The sequence below is a fragment of the Canis lupus genome, chromosome 17 (genome assembly GCF_011100685.1).
Source record: "Canis lupus familiaris isolate Mischka breed German Shepherd chromosome 17, alternate assembly UU_Cfam_GSD_1.0, whole genome shotgun sequence".
Lineage (NCBI taxonomy): Eukaryota > Metazoa > Chordata > Mammalia > Carnivora > Canidae > Canis > Canis lupus.
Window position 1 is genome coordinate 53,158,553 of NC_049238.1, and position 22,664 is coordinate 53,181,216.

General features: G+C 34.1%; 1 protein-coding gene across 1 annotated transcript in view; it reads left to right on the forward strand.

Moving 5' to 3' along the window:
- Positions 1-17,509, forward strand: part of SYCP1 (synaptonemal complex protein 1) — a 109,781-nt gene extending 92,272 nt beyond the window's left edge. The window contains exons 30-33 of the mRNA XM_038561854.1: positions 2,456-2,635; positions 7,238-7,381; positions 16,826-16,918; positions 17,037-17,509. Coding sequence (XP_038417782.1) covers positions 2,456-2,635; positions 7,238-7,381; positions 16,826-16,918; positions 17,037-17,174 — 555 coding nt within the window. The 3' untranslated portion in view covers positions 17,175-17,509. The remainder of the gene's footprint in view (positions 1-2,455; positions 2,636-7,237; positions 7,382-16,825; positions 16,919-17,036) is intronic.
- The last annotated feature ends 5,155 nt before the right edge of the window (positions 17,510-22,664 follow it).

Genomic DNA, 22,664 nt, shown 5'->3' on the forward strand with positions numbered 1-22,664 from the left:
AGGTCAGTGGAGCAATCAGAACACACACAACACTTAGGTTAAGTTTGCCATCTTATATGGGTGTGGTTCATGGTGCCCCCAAACAATTACAATAGTAACATCAAAGGTCACTAATAACGGATTACCATAGCAAATATAATAATCCAGCAGTTTGAAATATTATAAGGACTACCAAAATATGACACAAAGTGACACAAGTGGCATTGAGTAAATGCTTTTGGAAAAATGGTGCTGATAGACTTGCCTGAGTCAGAGTTGTCACAAACCTTCCAATTTGCAAAAAAATAAAAACACCAAAAAACATACAGAATCTGTAAAGTGCAATAAAGTGAAATACAATAAAATATTCTTGTAACATTCATAGAAGAATGTAACTCATAGGAAAGTACATTTCCATGACTTATAATGAAGAGGTCTATTTCAGTGTTCTAGAATGGGAGTGCATTTTCTTTCAAATGTTAAATTCCCAGACTTGGCCACAAGGTGGTGTAGTTGTCATTCTCAGTCCTTTCAGGAGAGAAAAATTTGTCCCTGAAAACAGTTATATTTTGGAGATTCTGAGGATGACTCCTGGTGAACTTAGAGAGCAGAAAAAGTTTGCTTTCATCAAAATTGTGTTATCAACTATAATGTAGAAATATATAGGCCTTCCTAAACAGGAATATAGGATACAAAAAATACAGCTGTGTAAAGTAATGCTCCCAAAATTTATACCTGCTGGAAAAAAGATGGTGAAGTGAGATGACTAGAACTGGGCAGAAATGTACACATCATCTCATTTTTAGTCCCTTCATCATACAGATGCATAAATTCAGGCCTAGGGATGCTTGAAAATTTACTTAATATCATCCAACAAGATATTATGAGATCCAAGAGAAAAGAGCATATTACTTGACTCCTGGTCCTATGGTTGTTTGTGTACACACGAGTGCGCGCGCACGCACACACACACACACACAGTTAACATACAGTGTTACATAAGTTCAGGTGTACAGCATAGTGATTCAATAAGTTTGTACGTTATACTGTGTTCATCGCAAATGTAGATACTGTATGTCCTGTTTAATTGGTATTACAATATCATTGACTTTTCTCCTTATGCTGTGCCTCTTGTTCCCATGATTTATTAATTCCCTAACTGAAACCTTGTTTTTCCCACATCCCTTCATCTATTTTGCCTATCCTTCCCCCATCTGACAAACATCAATTTGTCCTGTGCATTTATAGGTCTGCTTATGCTTTTTGTTTGTTTATTCACTTGTTTTTTGGGATTCCACATATGAGTGAAATCATATGGTACTTGTTTTTGTCAGTCTGATTTATTTCACTTAGCATAATTATGCCCTCTAGGTCTATCCATGGTGTCTCAGATGGCACAATGTCATCCTTTATTACAGTTGTGTTATATTCCTCTTGTGTGTAGGTACCATATCTTCCTTATCCATTTGTCCATCAATCAGTCCAGTGTTTTTATAGCACATGTGGTCACCTCTTAATCTTGCATCCTGTACTCTCCTAACTTAAATTTACTGCATATTTAACCACTGAACTTTTGAGAATAGCCCTTTGTGTGTATGTGTGTGTGATTGTGTGTTTGTGCATGCACTCTTGTTTTTTCTTGTAATTGCCATGATTGTATTCATGGAGATGGTGGTGACCAAGGGAAGTGATAAAATTAGAAAGCAGCTAGCACAATTCCACCAAAGCAGTTATTATGAACTCTTACTAGAAAGATAGGTCAGGCGCTGAAAAGAAGATACATATAAAGATAGAAAGAAAATGGAAGAAATTGAGTTCAAGTAAAGTCCTAAGTATTTAGAGTAAATTTGTAATTTGTTTATCTTCAGAATTGAAGAAAGTAGTTATTTTTTTCCTCCTGGAAAAAGTTTCTGATTCTTTACTTTTACAATTTTTCTTCTCTATTTTTCTTTTCTCCTCCTCCTCCTCCTCCTCCTTCTTTCTTCCTCCTCCTCCTCTTCCTCCTCTTCTTCTTCTTCTTTCTTTTTTTTTTTTTTGTGAGGAGTAAGGCTGGTGGATAGGAAAGGGCTGATATTTTTATAGATGAGAGAGGAAATATGAAAGCATAAAAGAGAATGGATACAAATAAGAATAAAATAAACTGCCCTCTGGTTTTTAGGCTATTGTAATGAACCACAAAGAAAGGCTTTTTGCCACCAGGAATAGAGATTTGTCTTCAGCAGATCCTCAGCTTTTGGTTGGTTAGAGAATTGAGACATTTTATTTATTTTCATAGCAGCTCTGTGAAGACAGACAGATACCATTTTCATCTTAAGTGGAAAAATAAAGTGGCAAGGGTAATTTATTCAAAGTTATTAATTATTAATAAATTTGAGGATAAATTCTAGTTTATTCCAGTGTTATTTCTACTAATTGGTACACTTTAATTAAAATGACATGTAGTGATGATTTTATTCCCTTTTGTTGTTCAATACAGAAAACACAGACACCTTTATTGAAAACACCTGAAACTCATTATTGGAAATTTGATTCTAAAGCAGCTCCTTCACAAAATGTATCTCAAAACTTCACATCAGCTGACCATAGCAAATCCAAAGATAAGAGAGACTATTCGTGGACACCGACTAAAAGTACTTTATCTACACCATTGCCAAAGGTTGGTTGCTAAAATTTCTAGGAAGGTCATAATATTTTTAGTTAAAAAGTAAGGTTCTGCTATCATATACCATATATCTGGAATCACACATATAAATATAAAACCAATTCAATCTTGTGAAATTTTTTTTTGTATCACTGTCCTCAACTGAATGACATTTTGAGTAGATTCCATAACTTTCTGTCATTCACCAGATGGCATTCCCTGATGTGAGAAATCTGGTTCTTAACATTTTTCAGTATCACCCCAGTTACTTTGTATTATCTTCCTGCTAGAGTCCTTTACTTAGCAGTCAGCCCTTGGTGGATCAGGTGCCACCAACAAGAAGGCTCAGTTACTAGCTACCTTCCACATATCCACTTAATCCATGGGGAATTCATTCAACCTTTGCATGCTAAATAGCAGTACAGAATACTCTATTTCTGACCCCATGTCCTGCCACCCATCTCTCTCTCATTTCTTTTTATTCTAAGCTATCCAGACAGGCACAAAGAGATAAAATTTCTTATTTTTATTTTTTATTTTTTTATTTTTTTTTATTTTTTATTGGTGTTCAATTTACTAACATACAGAATAACACCCAGTGCCCGTCACCCATTCACTCCCACCCCCCGCCCTCCTCCCCTTCTACCACCCCTAGTTCGTTTCCCAGAGTTAGCAGTCTTTACGTTCTGTCTCCCTTTCTGATATTTCCCACACATTTCTTCTCCCTTCCCTTATATTCCCTTTCACTATTATTTATATTCCCCAAATGAATGAGAACATATAATGTTTGTCCTTCTCCGACTGACTTACTTCACTCAGCATAATACCCTCCAGTTCCATCCACGTTGAAGCAAATGGTGGGTATTTGTCATTTCTAATAGCTGAGTAATATTCCATTGTATACATAAACCACATCTTTATCCATTCATCTTTCGTTGGACACCGAGGCTCCTTCCACAGTTTGGCTATCGTGGCCATTGCTGCTATAAAATTTCTTCCTTAGTTTATATCTATTGAGGGAATGAGATGCCAGTCCTTCTTGAAGGTCTATTTTTTGTAAGGCCGCTGTTAAGGGTTATCTCCTCATTTGCGTTGGAAATTGAAGGGAAAAATATTTTGACCTCTCTATTCCTCTAACCTGAAATTTCATGCGTTCCCCTCCTAGTTTCCTTAAAATAACTGGGGAAAAAAGGTGTTTGGTGATTGTAGGGCCAGTTTAACCACCTTTTAATAAGCCCTAGAGAAGGATCTGGCTTTAATCATAGGTTGCTTTCTTTAGAATATGGGTTATTAGCATTTTTTTCCATAGCTTTGTGCTCCAGTTGACAATTTCAGAGCAAAAGGAAGAGTCTCTCTCACATCCTGTTACATATACAATATTATCCACACTATGGAAATTATGAAGATTAGTAAACTACATAGCTTTGAGAGGCTTTTATATAAAATTATTTTTTATATTTATATTATTCAGATTATGAAGTGATCTCTATATGGAATGACTTTACTTAAAAAACTTTATATTGAAATATATGTAAGAAAAATGCACAGCTCTTAATTATACAACTCGATGATTCTTTACAAACTAAACATGACTTTGTAACCAGCATTCAGATTAAAACACATGTTACTGTCACTCCTGAAGATTTTCTTGTGCCCCTTTTAATCACTAGTTTCTCCCCCAAGACCCAACTACTGTCCCAACTCTAATAGATGTATCAGTTTTTGCATTTTCCCCATTTTTGCATTTTCTATACAGAGAATCATTTTTGTTTTTAGTTTTTTCACTTAATATTATGTTTGTGGGACTCACTATCCATATTGTTGCTTGAAGTTGTAGATTTTCTGTTTATATTTCTATATAGTATTCCATTGTGTGATGTGCCACAGTTTACTTATTTATTGTATTGTTAGTGGACTTTTGGGTACTTTCCTGACTGGATTTTTATGCATAGTCTTGCTATAAAAAGTCTAATATTTGACATATATGTTGGGTATGTCTTTAGGAATGAAATTGGTGGGTTATAAGGTTATGCATAATATGTTCCATCTTAATAGATAGTGCCTGAGCTGTTTTTTACTGCTGTGTTTTACTGTGATACAAAACATATGGGGTTCTTTTTTCCTATGCCAGTTCTCTGATTTTCCAGACAACAACTAGTTGTCCTAAAATTTGATTAAATTCTGATAGTATTTGGAGTTAATATAGACCCCACAGGTTAAGGGCTCAGTCCCACAATACTGCTTCCACTTCACACACCAGGCATAACCTTGGTTTGCCACTTGTACTACTGACCAACTGGCTCTAAATTGGGGGTTCCTATAACCCTCCTCCCCAGGTTTGCTGATTTGCTAGAATGATTCACAGAACTCAGGAAGTTCATTTACTTACTAGTTCATTTACTTACTATTAACAGTTTATCATAAAGAATACAACTCAAGAACCGTCAAATGGTAAAGATGAATAGGGCAAGGTGTAAGGAAAGGGGTACAGAACTTTCATGCCTTCTTCAGGAGTGCCACCCCTCCAGTGCCTCTATGTGTTTGCCCACATGGAAACTCTCAGAACCTCATTCATTTAGGGGTTTTTATGGAGGTTTCATTACCCACCATGATTGGTTAAATCATTGGCCATTGGTGATTAACTCAATCTCCAACCCCTCTTCCCTCCCGAGGAGGTCAAGGGGTATAGCTGAAAGGTTACAAACTTCTAATCAAGCCTTGGTTTTTCTGGTGACCGCCATTATCCTGAAGTTATCTAGGAGCCGCTTACTGCCAGTTATTTCATTAGCCTTAATTCTGGTCCAGTTGAAAGGAGCTTTTTTTTTTTTTTAAATTTTTTTTAATTTATGGTAGTCACACACACACACACACACACACACACACACACAGGCAGAGACACAGGCAGAGGGAGAAACAGGCTCCATGCACTGGGAGCCTAGCGTGGGATTCGATCCTGGGTCTCCAGGATGGCGCCCTGGGCCAAAGGCAGGTGCTAAACGGCTGCGCCACCCAGGGATCCCGAAAGGAGCTTATTTCGAATAACAGAAGACTCATGTTACATTACTGGGGACAAAACCAAATATTGTACCAAAAGATGCTCTGATCACCCCATCACTCAGGAAATTACACAGGTTTTAGAAGTTGTTTCAGGAACCAGGGACAAAGACTAAACATATATTTCTCATTGTATCATACTGCCAATCATGTTTTTCTTTTTTAAAAAATTGCACCAGTTTACAGCCTAGCTAGCAGTGAGTGAGTATTCTAGTTGTTCCACATCCTTGCCACCACATGGTGTTTTCTAACTTTTTGATTTTAGCTGTTCTCATGGGTGTGGTGACCCCATGAGCATTTTTTTAAAAGAGCATTTTTTTACCATAATTTTAAATTCACACATAAGTTGCAAAGGTAGTACAGAGAATTCCTTTATATCTGTCACCCAGTTTTCCACATTGTTAACACCTTCATTACCATTTGTTGAAACTAAGAAACATACATTGGCACATTACTGTTAACAAAACTTTAGATTTTATTTGATTTTTCCAATGTCAGAGCTTTTCAAAGCCTCTATGGATGTCTCATTTCCCACCTGTTCTTTTGAACTTTTTGGTTAGTCTATCATTTGCCCTCTTAAAATCATTGCCTCCTGGAGCTGCAAAGTTAAAACATTTGCCTGTAATTGTTTTGACAAATGCTGTGCTGTATTCCACACCAAGGAGAAAGCTCTTTGAACTGAATGAGCTCTAAGTCAGTTTAAATACAGACAGCCTTGTCAGTGAGGTCTTTCAGGGGCCACTAGACAGTTAATGACAACTTTTTGGGAATAAAGCTTTTTGAAAGAGCTCTCAATTCTGTTCTTCTCTGTCTAGTGGCTCTCAGGCTGGACCAGGACTGTGGGATATTATTTTTTGAGGATAACATAGAAAACCGGGGCTGGGATGAAGAAAAGTTAAGATACCACAAAACTTAATGTTCTTTCAGGGGTTCAGCCATTAAAAAAAAGAAGCAGCACTATAGTTTGTGGCAAGCTTTTGGTAATTTTCAGAGTTCTAAAAAAGCTGACTTTGACCATTTTACTAGTATTTTTATTGCTTTATGGAAGAGCAAATTTTTGGAGTACCTTACTCTGCCGTTTTTTGCTGATGTCACTGATCTAACTCTTTAAAGGTACTTTTTAAAAAAAATTATAAGACTTACAGGATAATATGGAATACTAAACACTTACTAATGTGAATTACTTTATGAACAAAATATAAGCATACCTATTTTCTCATAAATCAGTATTTTTGTAGAGAGAGCAAAGCTCATTCAGTTCTTTGGTCTTAAGTCCCTCTTTTCTTAAGTTTGTTGACTGCTAAAGCTAGAGAGCCCCTCTACCCCCTCTCTCATGCCATTATTTTCCTTAGTCAGTTGAAGGGAAGGACAAAGAAAATGTCCAATATTATAATTTGTTTGAAGAAAGAAGTTTTAGTATCAAAAATATCTGAATGAAATTCTTATCAAAAATCTCTCTATACATCCCATTAATAATGATGACTTATTTATTACTAAAGATTCAACTTATATTTATCAATAATATAGGGTTTGATGTGATAATATGTTTTTATTTTTGGATAGGCATATACTGTGAAGACACCAACGAAACTAAAAATTCAGCAAAGAGAAAGCAAGAATGTACCCACTGAAGAAAGTAATAAAAAGAGAAAAATGGTCTTTGAGTTTGATATTAATTCGGATAGCTCAGAAGCTACTGATCTTTTGGTAAAAAAACTACAAATCAGTATTTATTGCTTGTTTATATAATTTTTATACATTATTTTTTGATGTATATATATGATGTATGCACATAGTATCTACCATTGCAATATTAAAACATAATAGAGCTCTATAACTCAGAACTCTATGCTTGTGCATTTTGGAGAAGTAGGGTTCAAAGAATCTAACTTCAGAAAACAGCATTGTGAAATACTTGATGTAACATAATTGACACACGAGATGATGAAATCATTTTGTTTTCCAGCAGAGTGGTATAAAGAGTTTTTACCACGTTTTCTTTTTCTTTTTTGTTTTTAAGGAAGGTTAGGTGAATCTTGCAAATAACCAAATTTGTTATTAGGGCCCTTCTTGATTTTGTGTATTATTCATGTTCCTTATTTTATATCACTTATTGATTGAAATCTATATCCAGTTATTGGTTGACAAGTATAACATTTCTATCATTCTTGAAGAGTTAATGTATTAAAGATGAGTTGTTTAAGGAAGATATTTCCCCTAGCAGTTTATATTACTAATTATGCCGTCATGAGTGTATCCACACATACCAGTATTTTCTAAAGTTATAATACTGATTTATTGAGAATAATTAAATTTAGATTAATTCTAAAACAAACCTCATCACACAAAATGAAGCAATATACCAAAGAGTCTTAGTTACAAAATTCCAGTTAAAGGCACTTGTTTGTTTCATTATTGCCACTTATAGCTTTTGAGATCCTTCAAGCTTTTTTACTGCTTTGGGACTCTCTATTTTCATTTATTCTGGAATAATGAGTAGCTGAAGTCTTAAAACATGAATTATTGAAGTTAACATCCTTACTTAAGTACCTCCTTGTTTTATAGATGACGATTAATATTTTAATATTTTAATGATTAAAACTGCGAACCAAGCACTGTTGCAAAGATTACATACATTATTTCTTAGAACAATCTCATGTTAGAAATATACAGTGTTGCTATTCTCGTTTTACAGATTAGGAAACTGAGTCACAGAGGTACCTTGCCCAAGATCATAGCTAGTAAGTCACGGAACCAAAATTTGAACACAGATAGTTTAGCTCCATAGACTATGTAAGTCATTATACATAATAACTGCTAGCTCAAACTGAAGTCCAGATATACAAAAATTTAAAGAGAATTAGTAGAAAGATTATGAGCTCTGGAATTAGTCTAGTGTTGGAATCCATACTATTTTTCTAGCAGTGTGGATTTAGTCTAGTTTCTTAGCTGATATGAGATTCAGATTGATTCATGATTTCATTTTTAAATGGAGCATCACAACTTTGTGACACAATAAACATACTACAGTATTATATAAGTATGCACAATTATTTATACTTGCCTAAAAAGACATTTCACAGTCTATTTGATTATAATTATCACTTGAAGTTACTATTTTTGTAATTTTCTTATTGTTGCATATAAATGTTGGTGAACATTCAAATAATTTTAAAATTAGATTAAAAAATAGATTGTCTAGAGTGACCTTACAGAAGATGGTGGAGTATGAAATACCATGAATTTATTTCTTTACCTATACAGCAGTTGTACTTCAGAAATTGTCTGAAGTGATTATTTTGGAACTCTGGAGACTGTTTGGATTCTTGCAACTTCCAAGGTTGAAACTTAGTAAATTATAGTTAATTTTGGTCAATTTCAGCCTTAAGAATGTTAGTGACTGCCTCTCATTCAATCCATAGCTCTATTGTTGGCAGCCATGCTCATGTCTTGCTGTAGCCAGGGTGAGAAATAAGGATTTTTTTCTCTGAATATCAAGACTCAGTGTTTTGTATTATCATTGCTACTTCTCATCATTGTGCAGGCACAGAAACTGGCTACCATTATTTCAACCCACACTGGCTGAAAGCATCTCACAGAGGATTTAAATGAACTGTACCTGGTTTTCTTTTTTTCACTTTTCTTCTTTGGAGGACCAGGCATTTTAAGAATTAGGACATTCAAGAGCAATCACATTTCTGGGGTATTTAAAACCATTGCACATGCCCAGGGAAAGACAGGCTCAAAAAAAAAAAATAACTGAGAAGATCTCAAAATTTTAATCCAGGCTGATCCATGGCACAGAAACTTATACTACATAAAGCAAAACAAAACTAACTCACTACAGCAAATCCTGGGGAAAGGGAAGAATCTGATTTGTAGTATCCAGTTAGAAGATTCATATCTAGTTCCAACCACCAAAAAAATCACAAGGTATACAAAGAAGGAAAGCATAGCAAAACAAGTCAACAAAAATGTCTCTGAAGAAGCCCCAGTGTTGAACTTACAGGACAAATATTTCAAAATTGTCTTAAAGATGCTGAAAGAGCTAAAGGAAGACAGACAAAGAAGAATGATGTATGACTAAAATGAGAATATCGATGAAGAGAAATTATAAAAAGAACCAAAAAGAAATTAAGTTGAAAGTACAATAACAAATGAAAAGTTCATTAGAGAATTTTAAAAGATTTGTGTAAGCAGAAGAAAGAATTGATGAAATAGGACAATTGAAATTATTTTGAGTTTGAGTAAAGAAGAGAAAAAAAAAAGAATGAAAAGTGAACAGGCAGCCTGAGACGTGTGGGACATTATCAAACAGACCAATATATGCTTTGTGGGAGTCCCAGAAAAAGAGAGGGGGTAAAAAGGAAGAAAGAATATTTGAAGAAATAATACTTCTCATATTTTGATGGAGGAAATGAATCTACAAGTCCAAGAAGCTCAGTGAATTCTAAGTAGGATTAAATCAAATAGACTTACACACATTATAATCAAACTGTTTAAAGACAAAGACAAAGAATCTTGAAAATAGTGAGAATCAACTCACTGCAGATGAGGTACTCTTAATAAAATTATCAGCTGATTTCTCACTGAGAAACCTTGGAAGCCAGAAGGTGGTAGTTTGCCATATCCAAGGTGCTGAAAAAAACTGAAATTATCAACTGAGAATTTGATATATGCTAAAAGTGTTCTTAAGAAATGGGGGAGAAAATAAGACCTTGCTAGATCAACAAAAGCTGAGGGAGTTACCACTAGAACCGCTTTTTAAGAAATGTTAAAGGGAATTGTTCAGGTCGAAGTGAAAGGATGCTAGCCAGTAACTCAAATCCATATGAAGAAATAGAGGATCTCTGAAAAAAAATATGTGGGAAATTACAAAAGCTAGTATTATAATTTGGTTTGTAACCTCACTTTTTATTTTCTACAGGATTTAAAAGGAATACATTAAAATGGCTAATCTGTGTTACTTGGCACCCAATATATAAAGATGTAATTTGTGACATCAATAATAGAAAAGGGCCATGGAAGTCATATAAAAGCAGAATTATTATAGGCTATTGAAGTAAAGCTGTAAATTAAAATTAGGTTGTTAATAACATTAGGATGTTAAATGTAATCTCCATAGTAACTACACAAAGAAATCTGTAGAATAGGAAATATGGAGGGAATAAAAATATTTCACTACCAAAAAAATCACCTAACCACAAAAGAAGATAGTAACAGAGAAAATGAGAAACAACAAACAAACCTATAAGGCATATAGAAAACAAAAAGCAAATAAGAAGTTAATCTCTATCAGTAATTACTTTAAATGTAAATAGATTACATTGTCCAATTAACATAGGTTTATAGAATTTATTTTTATTTTATTTTGAATTGATTTTAAAGAATATACTATAATACATATAATGCTGTCTAAAAGAGACTCAGAGCCAAAGACACTAATTGAAAGTGAACTGTTGGAAAAAGATACTCCATGCAAATAGTAACCATAAAAGATCTGGGATGTCTATACTATGACCAACAAAATAGACTTTAAATCAAAAAGTTCAAGAGGCAAAGAAAGACATTATTAATAGATATTCTTTAGGAGAAACCATATAGACCACAAAACAAGTCTTAACGGATTATTTTAAATTTAAACTTTAGTTAATATACAGTGCAATTCAGTGATCCAACCACTTAAATGCAACACCCAGTGCTCATCCCAACAAATGCCTTCTTTAATACCCATCTAGCCCATCCCCACTCACTTTCTTTCATCAACTCTCAGTTCTCTTTTGTTGAGTATCTTATGGTTTGTTACCCTCTCTCCTTTTTTTCTTTTCCCCCTTCCCATATGTTCATCTATTTCCTTTCTTAAATTCCACATATGAGTGAGATCATGTGGTATTTGTCTTTCTCTGACTGACATTTCACTTAGCATAATACACTCTAGCTCCATCCATGCCATTGCAAATGGCAAGATTTCATTCTTTTTGATGGCTGAGTAATATTCCAGTGTGTGTGCATGCATGTGTGTATACACCATATCTTTATCCATTCATCCATCAGTCGAAGGATATTTGGGCTCCCTCCATAGTTTGGGTATTGTTGATACTGCTGCTGTAAACATCAGGGTGCATGTACTCTTTCAAATCTGTATTTTTGTGTCCTTTGGGTAATACCTAGTAGTGTAATTGTTGAGTCATAGGGTAGTTCTATTTTTAACTTTTTGAGGAACCTCCATACTGTTCTCCAGAGTGGCTGCACCAGTATGCATTCTCGCCAATGGTGCAAGATGGTTCCCCTTTCTCTGCATCCTTACCAACACCTGTTACTTCTTGTGTTAATTTTAGCCATTCTGACTGGTGTGTGGTGGTATCTTTTGTGGTTTAGATTTGTATTTCCCTTCTGAGGAGTGACATTTTCATGTGTCTGTTATGCATCTGGATGTCTTCTTTGGAAAAGAGTCTATTCATGTCTTCTGCCTATTTCTTAACTGGATTATTTATTTTTTGGATGTTGAATTGTATAAGTTTTTTATAGATTGTGGATACTAACCCTTTATCAGATATGTCATTTGAAAGTATCTCCTCCCATTTCATAGGCTGCCTTAAAGTTTTGTTGTTTCCTTCACTGTGCAGAAGCTTTTTATCTTGATGAAGTTCCAATAGTTTGTTTTACTTTTGTTTCTCTTGTCTCTGGTGACATGTCTAGTAAGAAGTCACTATGACTGAGGTCAAGAGGTTTCTCCCTGTGTTCTCCTCTAGGATTGATGGTTTTCTGTCTCACATTTTGGTCTCTGAATATATTTTTGTGTATAGTGTAAGAAAGTGGTTCTGTTTCATTCTTTTGCATGTTCTGTCCAGTTTTCCTAACACTGTTTGTTGAAGATACTATCTTTTTTCCATTGTTAAAAGACATCATACAGAGCATCTTCTCTGACTATAATGGGTTGAAATTAGAAATCATGGAGTAAGGAAATTAGAAAATTCACAAATTCATGTAAATTAACACTTTTATTTTTTAAATATTTATTTATTTTAGAGAGAGTGTGAGGAAAGGAGGAGAGGGAGAGAGAGAATCTCAAGCAAACTCTCCACTGAGTTCAGAACCTGATATGGGGCTTGACCCTGAGATCATGACCTGGGCTGAAATCAAGAGTCAGATGCTAACCGAGCCACCCAGGTGCCCCAAAATTAACACACTTTTAATCAACCAGTAGATCAAATAAGAAATCACAAAGGAAATTAAGACTCATATAAATAAAAATGAAAACACAATATACCAAAATTTATTTGTTACAGCAAAAACAATACTCAGAAGGAAATTTGTAGCTCTAAATTCCTACATTAAAAAAGATCTCAAATCAATAACTTAAACTTTATAGAGCTAGAGAAGGGAGCAAACTCAAAGTGAGCAGGAGGAAGGAAATAATAAAGATTCATGGGGAGATAAATTAGAGAATAGAAAACAATAGAAAAAAATCAATGAAACCAAAATTTATTTGAAAAGATTAAATAGTGGACAAATCTTTAGCTAGACTAACAAGAAGATGTAAATAACTAGAATTAGAAATGAAAAGTGGGTATATTATTACTAATCACTCACATAAAAAGAAAATAGTTTGTTTACTATATGCCAACAAATTTTAGAACCTAGGAGAAATGGACAAATGGGTAAAATCCCTGAAACACATGAATTAAACGGACTCAAGAAGAAATAGAAAACCTCAAGAGGTCTAATCTATAGTAATTGCAGAATTGGACTTAGTAATCAAAAATGTCTCAACAAAGAAAAGTCCTGGGCCAGATAGCTTCATTGATGGATTGTATAAAACATTTGAGGACATAACCTTCTCAGACTTCAAAAATTTGAAGAGAGAACTCTTGATAACTCATTCTATGAGGCTAACACTACCTTGATACCAAAGCAAGATAAAGACATTACTATGAAAGAAAATTAAAGGCTATTATCCTTTCTGAATGTCTAACAAAATATTAGCAAGTCAAATTCCACATCATATGAAAGTGCTATGAGTTTTATCTAAGTGTGATTTATCTAAGAAATGCCAGGCTGGTTCAATAGAAGAGAATCAGTGTAATATATCACATTAATATAATGAAGGGGGAAAAATCACATATGATCATTTCATTTGGTACAGAAAAGGCATTTGACAACATACAACATTTTTTCATTTTAGAAACTATTATAGAGCTAAGAATAGAGGGGTAGTTCCTCAGCATGATAAAAGGTACTTAGGAAAACCCACAACTTAACATCATACTCAATGGTGAAAGATTGAAAGTTTCCCCCTTAGATTAAGAATGTGACATGGGAGGGCAGCCTGGGTGGCTCAGCAGTTTAGCGCTGCTTTCAGCCTAGGGTATGATCCTGGAGACCCAGGATTGAGTCCCACATCATGCTCCCTGCATGGAGCCTGCTTCTTCTTCTGCCTCTCTCTCTCTCTCTCTCTCTCTCTCTCTCTCTTCCTCTGTCTCTCATGAATAAAGAAATATTTTTAAAAATGTGACATGGGTGTCCACTTTCACCACTGCTAGTCAACATTGTAGTGGAAGTTCTAGCAGGAACTATTAGGCTATTAGACAAAAACAAAGGTGGGGGGGAGGGAGGAAAAAGAAAGCAGGCATACAAATGGGAATGAGGTAAAACTATTTGCAGATGCCATGATTCTATCCTATCCATGATTCTATCCTATCCACTGAAAATCACAAAGATCACAAGAAGGCTATTTATTAGAGCTAATAAAAAGTTCATTTGAACTTAGCAGTGTGGAAGGGCATAAGAACACATGACATTGATTATGGTTTTATACATCAGCAGTGATTAATCCAAAAGGAAATTAAGAAAAAATTAAGAAAACAATCCATATACAGTATCATCTAAGCAAATATTTAGGAGCAGATCTAACCAAGAAGGTGAAACATTGAAATACAATGAAAACTACAAAACATTGCTGAAGGAAATTAAAGAAGACCTAACGAAATAGGAAAAAATTGTTTATGGATGTTAAGTCTTTAGCATGTTAAGATATCAATACTACCCAAAGCAGTCTGCAAATTCAGTGCAATCTCTATCAAAATTCCAACAGCCTTTTGGCAGAAATGGAAATTCCAACAGCCTTTGGCAGAAATGGAAAATTTTAAAATGGAATTTTAAAATGAATTTAAAATTCATATGGAATTGCAAGGGTCCCCAAATTGCTAAAACAGTTTTGAAAAAGAAAGGCAATGTTGGAGGACTCCTGATTCTTGACTTTGAAACTTTCCAGAAGCTAGTAATTTAAACAGATTAGTACTAGGTTAAGGACAGATACATAGACCAGTGGAGTACAGTAGCCTAGAAATAAATTCTCACATATGTAGTTAATTAATTTTGGTAAGAGTGCCAAGGCCATTCAGCAGGGGCAAAAGACGTTTTTGTTTTGTTTTGTTTTTTTGTTTTTTGTTTTTTTAAACAAATGGTGTTAGAACTGGATATTCACATGCAAAAGAATAAAGTTAGACTCTTACTTTACATAGAAAAACTGACTCAAAATGGATCAAAAACCAAAACTTAAGGCTAAAACTATGATACTCTTAGAAGCAAATATTGGGGAAATTTTCATGACATCAAATTTAGCAAGGGCCTCATGGGTATGACACCAAAAGCACCGACAAGAAAAGAGAAAACTGATAAGTTTGACTTCAAAACTAAGAATTTCTGTGAATCAAAGGACACTATTAAGAAAGGGGAAAGACCAGCTCAAGAATGGTAGAAATATTTCCATATCATATATCTGAAAAGGGATAAATGTCCAGAATACATAGGGAACTCTCATAACTCAGCAATGAAAAACATACAACCCAATTTAAAAATGAGCAAAGGACATGAATTGACATTTCTCCAAAGAGGATATACAAACACATGAAAAGATGAATGTTACAGAGTTATAAGGATAAAGTTTTGTTTTAAATTGGGTTAATTTGTTATTTTTAAATGGGCAGTCATTAACGAATAATAAATTACTGTGCACTGAGTAAAATTTTAATAGCTTTTAAGATGATTTTAAAATAATTTTTCTAAGCAGATCAGTTGGTACATACTGGTTCTGAGTATATTTGAAAAGGCAGCTCTTTAGGTTTTTTTAAATTTATTTTTTTTAAAGATTTTATTTATTCATGAGAGAAAGAGAGAGAGAGAGAGAGGCTCCATGCAGAGAGCCCGATGTGGGACCTGATCCCGGGACTGTAGAATCACACCCTGGGCCAAAGGCAGACGCTCAACCACTGAGCCACCCAGGTGTCCCAAAAGGCATTCTTTATGACGTACTGAATTCTGCTGAAATCTTAGAATTCATGAAAATCTGTTTCAATATTTTTATTCATGTACCTCTGTAAATGTGACATTAGTGAGCAGGAAAAGATAATGTGAACTGATTGCTTACCAGACCAAATCTGTGTAGCATATTCATTAAAAGAATGGATTTCTAGAGCCTGCTTTCCTAGATTTGAATCCTGGCTCCACTCTTAACTAGCTGTATTATTTTAGGCAAATTACTTAACATTTCTTTGTCTCAGTTCTTCACCTTCAAAGTGGTGATAATGTATACTTATTCCATGAAATTATCTTGAGGATTAAAACTAATTAAAATATGCAAAGTGCTTAAAACAATGCCTAATATAGAAAGTAGTAAATAAATGTTAGCTATTATTATTTGGGGGGAATTATAATACTCATAAATTGATAGTTGATAACATTATAATTTTTATAAGCTTATAACTGCTTATTTTAAGGCCAAAGTGTGAGTTTGAGTAAGTAGGCTAGGGGGAAAGGGATGGTAAAGTAGTAGTATAAAGACTGAAACTGAACTAGAAAACAGTAGAAAAGTACTATTCATAGATATCGTGTATCTCATATGACCTTTCAGGAATATAGTTAATAGAATCTAAATCTATGTCCTTGTTTGGCATGTCGAGTATTTATTTTGTCATTGTCTTCAATTTTTCTTCTTTTTTCTCTCTTCTTTTTCCTCTCTCCTCCCTTTTCTCACCTCCTTTCTTTCCCCCTTCCCTTTCTCATCTTTCTCCTCCTCTCTGTGATATGTAGGCAAAATTTTAATATTAGTGATGACAGACTCCAAATTATTCTTTTGTATTTTTCTTTAAGAGCATGGTTTCAGAAGAAGAGACATTGAAAAAATTATACAAGAATAATAATTATCCAACAACTTCTCATCTTTGTGTCAGGACACCAAAAAAGGTAGGGCTTTTTAAAGGTAGTTTTTAATTTTTACTTCAGAAAGAAAATTTCAAAAGCTGGACTTTATCTTTTAAATTAGACATATTTTGATTTGATTTGATTTGATTTTGTATTCAAGACCCCTTCATCTCTAACAACCCCTGGATCTACGCTGAAGTTTGGAGCGATGAGGAAAATGCGGGAAGATCGTTGGGCTGTAATTGCTAAAATGGATAGGAAAAAAAAACTAAAGGATGCAGAAAAGCTATTTGTTTAATTTCAGAAAATCAGTGTGATTAAGGAACCTAATAACATCAAATTTATAGTTAATTAAAATTTTTTTATTTTCTGAAGAACGATTTTCTGACATTGAGACTTTTTTATATTTGCATAATTTGTTCCTTATGATTTTTATGTTTTGGCGTAAATTACCACATGTTACCCGAAAACTTGTAATTCTACTTAGGTAATATGATTGTTTTGTTTTTTATCTTTTCTTCTATTCATGGAAACTGTTTTAGCTAAGTTTTCAAATTTGTGAAGTTATCCATTGAATGCTAGGAGCATATTGAGATTTACTCTTTATTCTTTACTATTAAAATATTTTGGATGCAAATAAATGCTTTTCATTGATTCTGTAAAGTCATCTGAATCTGATCATAATTTGATATTTATTTTTAAAATCTTAAGGTCATTTTAATGAGGCTTCACAGTTCTTTTTTTTAAGATTTATTTATTTATTTATTTATTTTAATTAATTAATTAATTTATTTATTTATTTATGAGAGAGAGAGAGAGAGAGAGGCAGAGACACAGGAGGAGGGAGAAGCAGGCTCCATGCTGGGAGCCCGACATGGGACTCAATCCTGGGACTCCAAAATTGCGCCCTGGGCCAAAGGCAGGCGCTAAACCACTGAGCCACCCAGGGATCCCATGAGCTGCCCAGGGATCCCGAGGCTTCACAGTTCTTAAGCAGCTTTATCTATTTATAAAATTGACACATGGCTTTTAGCTGTAGCAAAAAAAGGCTATACCAGTACGGCTTCCTAATGTTATTTATTCAACACTCATTAATTTAAGTAAATATTGAGTGCCCACTAAGAGTCAAGCACTGTTTTAGATACTGGCGATACGACAGTGAACAAAACAGAGAAATAAACCCTCTTGTTCTTCTAGAGTTTACGTTTTAGTGAGGGAAATAGGCAATAAATAAATATAACTGGAGATGGTTTTAGGACTTCCAGCTTCTGATATCTTCATTGAAAATTGATAATTAGTCTCCTTAGCAAGATTTTTAAGAGGATTATTAGTCTTGATAATGTGATATTTCATATTTTAGCTATATATTTTCAAATGTTTTTAAATAAAACAAGACTAGTGTGTTAAGGTAATGCTGCTTCTCTGGCTGATCATTTGTCAACTTTTCACTTCTCAAAAGTCCAACATAAATGTTCCTAATTAGTGAGTAGCATTCCCGTCAGTGATTCAGGAAACCTGGCTCCCTCCAACTTTTAGTTCTGCCTCATTCAACAGCTGGCTTCCAAGGTTGCTGCAACAGGGGAAACACCAAAAAGATTTGCTGACATATTGGCCTAAAATAAGGATGATGTGAGGAAAAGAGAAGGTGCAAAGTTGGGTCTCAAAGTTCTGTTTTGAGATATGTAATATTGGTGCTATGTAATAATTGAGATATCTTAAGATATCTAAGTGGAGCAGTTAAATGGGTCTTTGAACAAATGAATCTGGAGTTCTCCAGAAGGGTCATTATTTAGTAATCATTGGCATATATATGCCATCTAAAGCATAGGACTGTTCTTGCTGATCTTCTGGAAAAGGGACCTGTTGTGTTGATTCTCAGGGTCTGCCCAAGGGAGAATTGCACCGCTCTTGCCAGGGGATAACTAATCTGGTGATGAACATTAAGGAGGGCATGTGATGTAATGGGCGCTGGGTATTATATAAGACTGATGAATCACTGACCTCTACCTCTGAAACCAATAATACATTATATGTTAATTAACTGAATTTAAATAAAATTAAAATAAAGCATAGTACTGAATGCACTCTTTTTATGGATAGGAGTGTGTAGTTATAGAAAAGAGTTGATACTGAGCCTTGTGATACTGGAACATTTAAAAGTAAAATAATAAAGGAGTTGCTGCAAAGACTAAGGAGGAGAGACGTGAAATATAAGGGGATCATGGAAACTTAAAGAATAAAGTGATTCAAGAAGGGGATATTCTGTGTCAAATTCTTCTGAGTGGCAATACCTGAAAGCATAAATATTTGGATTTAGGATTATCTATATGATATACAATCTCTGCTCTCAATGACTTGATGTCCAGTAGCAAATATAAATGTGTAAACAAATGAATCACTTACAATGTAAGTAGTTCAGGAGTATGTAAATGTAAGAGATACAGAGACCTGAAAGATAATCTCATGTCTTGGTTTCCAAGAAGGCCTTCTAGAAGAGATGAGTTTTGGACATGAATAAGAATAAGCACCTGGGTGGCTTAGTTGATTGGGCAACCGACTCTTGTTTTCTGCTCCAGTCATGAGCTCAGGATCATGAAATTGAGCCCTGTGGCAGGCTCTGCCCTGAGCATGGAGCCTGCTTGAGATTCTCTCTCTCCGTCTCCTCCTCCCCATCCGCTTGCATGTTTGCTCACCCTCTCTCTTAAAAAAAATGTTATTGATGTATAAGAAGGATGAGAAAATTAAGACAGAAGAAATAGCAATCTTTAGAAAGCTCATTAAAGGTAAATTGGAACAGGGTGAAGCTATTGCAGCAATTGGAAGAGACCAGGTGGTAGATGGGAAAATTTTAGACTAAAAATTTAAGTTCCAGACTTTTAGATTATATCTAATACCTAGCCTAAGAAATATACCCATAATTTTGTCACGTTAGTGATAATAAAATGTCTCCCGCTTCATGTAAATGTAAATTCATGATGTCAAAGAACAACCTGCTTTGGTTGATAATAAAGGTTAGAAATAAATTATTTATAATTCAGGCAACCTGAATTCAGTATAATTAATAGTCCACAGGCTATAGAAGTACATCTAGAACCTTAATCAGTGGCAGGTCAGCTCTGGGTTAGAAATAGGAAATAAACAGGAGACAGATAAGCCTTAACATTAAGTTATGAAATCATAGGGTTTAGTACTGAAGGGAACTGAAAAGATTCAATTTCAACAGATCAGTAATTTGAGGCCTATGAAAGCAATCAAAAAGAAAAGATTTGAAAAATGACTTGATTTCTATATGCATACACATAATTTATATCAGTACATAAATATAATCATATAAAATCTTAGTACCCTCTTTTTTTCCCTTTTGCTTTTATCCTCACCCTCTTTCTTCCCCTCTCTACACACATCAGGGTCCCCCCCTAGGCCAAATCCCTCTCTCCTAGGGGAAAAAAATCCTTTCTTCTTTTTCTCAATAACAGATGAAAATAATAAATATTTAATTGCATTTTTTTACATATGCATGCACGTATGCACACAAGATTCTCTAGTCATGGTTAATTTACAAAAATGAGATATACTTTTCAGAATCTAACATTTCTCAGTCTCGCATGAAAATCTCTCTAACGATATATTTCCAATGCATTCTTTTAAATGGTTGTAGTAATATTTCATGGATGAACCATAATTCAGCTATTTATTAAATAAAATGTGGTAGAGATTCTTATGATCACCTATACCTAGTTCTTTTCTTCTCTTCTGGGCACGTGAAAAGATTGTATTTCCATTCCCATCATGGCGAGCCTATATGATAAGTTCTGGCCAATGAAGTTAGGTAGAACTGTTGTGCATTAATTATTTCTGTGCCAGAGTATTTGATTAGTAGTGTGAGACCTATCACACTCTTCTCCTGCTGTAGCAATTTGTGACATTACAGTTGATGAAATTCCTGTCATACTATATCTATGAATGAAAACTACATAGAATAAAATTTACCCATTAACCTACCATGGTCAGGTAGTATGAATAAGAAGACTTTGCAGTGTTAAGCCCCTGAGAGTTTGGAGTTGTCTATGATTGTTGGCATAACCTACTCTATCTTAACTCTTATAATGTGCATTCTCTTTGTTTCCATTTTTTCTGCACTGTGAACAATGCTAATATTAGTGTTTTTATTTCTGTAAATTATTAACCTTGGAATTGATGGGCCTACAGAAATGTATATTAAAATTTTTAATAGATCTCTAGGAGTGATAGTAAAAGTATGTAATCATTGGTATGGAAATGTATATTAAATGTATAAATCATTATGTAATTAAAAGTTGAAAATATATTCTATGACACAAATGGATTTACATAGTAAACATTATTCTCTTATAAAAGTGCTAACCAAGAGATATAAACTATAATATAAATTGTCTAATTATTCTAATAATTTCCAAATTATTTTTTAATTTTTAAAAAGTATTGTTGTGTTACTTGCTTGAGGTGGCTGTTAAAAGAAGCCTCTCCCTGATTTATGATTTGGCAAATGTATTAATTTTTTTCTAATGACTTCTCCAGTAAATTGATAGTCATTAAATGACCTAGTCTCAGTAAGTAGAGAATTTCTCTTTTCACTAACAATATTTTTAATAGTGCTCAGTCCTTTATCAGCTTATACTAAATTAACAACTATTACATTAAAAATTTTCTAGCCCTTATAATAATATCTGAGATTTTTGTATATCTGTTTATCAGCTGAATCACAATTATAGTTTATTAGATTATCATGTTTACTTAAGTCAAAATGAATTCTTCAGGCCAGGCTGCATGTTATATGTGTCAGTACACACACACACACACACACACACACACACACACACACACAGTTTGTTTTTTGGGGCCTGACTGAATTTGGAACCCTAGCATTGCCATTCAGTTCATGTTGTGAATAATAACCTCTGTGTAGCTGAGCTTTTAGGTCTATAAAATGATACTTATAACTAGCAAAAATGAGCTAATAGACATTTTGAAAAGTGTCTAGCACAAAGCAAGTGCTAATCATGGTTAGCTCTCATTTTAATTAATAAAACCAGTCTTATGAATGCCCAAGACGGGTGGGCTTTTAATGGATTTGACTCACCATATGAAGGTGAAAATTCAACAGGGACAGTGAAAAAGGAAGACCTGTACTCTAGAAGTTTCCTAGTCCATATTGGCCAGTGGACACTACTCCAACCTCAGAAGCCTCTTTCCTGTCCTGGGAATACCTGAAATGTCAGCAGAACCCATATTACCAGACTGGTGCCTGCAGTCATTATTACCACACACCTGCTTCTCCCAAGTTAACTTGGAGGTTACAGTTGCATAGTGTATTTTTCTCCAGCCTTTTATTTTCAACCTATGTGTATCTCTATAGGTAAGGTGTTACTTGTATATGGAATACTTGATTGTTTCATCTAATCTGAGAATCTTGCGTTGTAATTTTGAATGTTTAAACCATTTACACTTAATTATTGATGTTGGGTTTAAGCTGTGCTATTTACTATTTGTTTTATTTGTTTATTCTTTTTGTTTCTATTTTTAATTGGTTTTTATTGTCATTTCATTTTATCTTCATTGATTTTTTAAAAAATTAATAGATTTTATTTTTTAGAGTAATTTTAAGTGCACAGCAAAATTCAAAGTATGAAAATTTCCTATATAACACATGCTTCCCACACATGCGTAGTCTTCCTCTCTATCAATAATCTTGTTCCAGACTAGTACATTTGTTAAAATTGTTGAATGATTATCAATACATCATTATTAT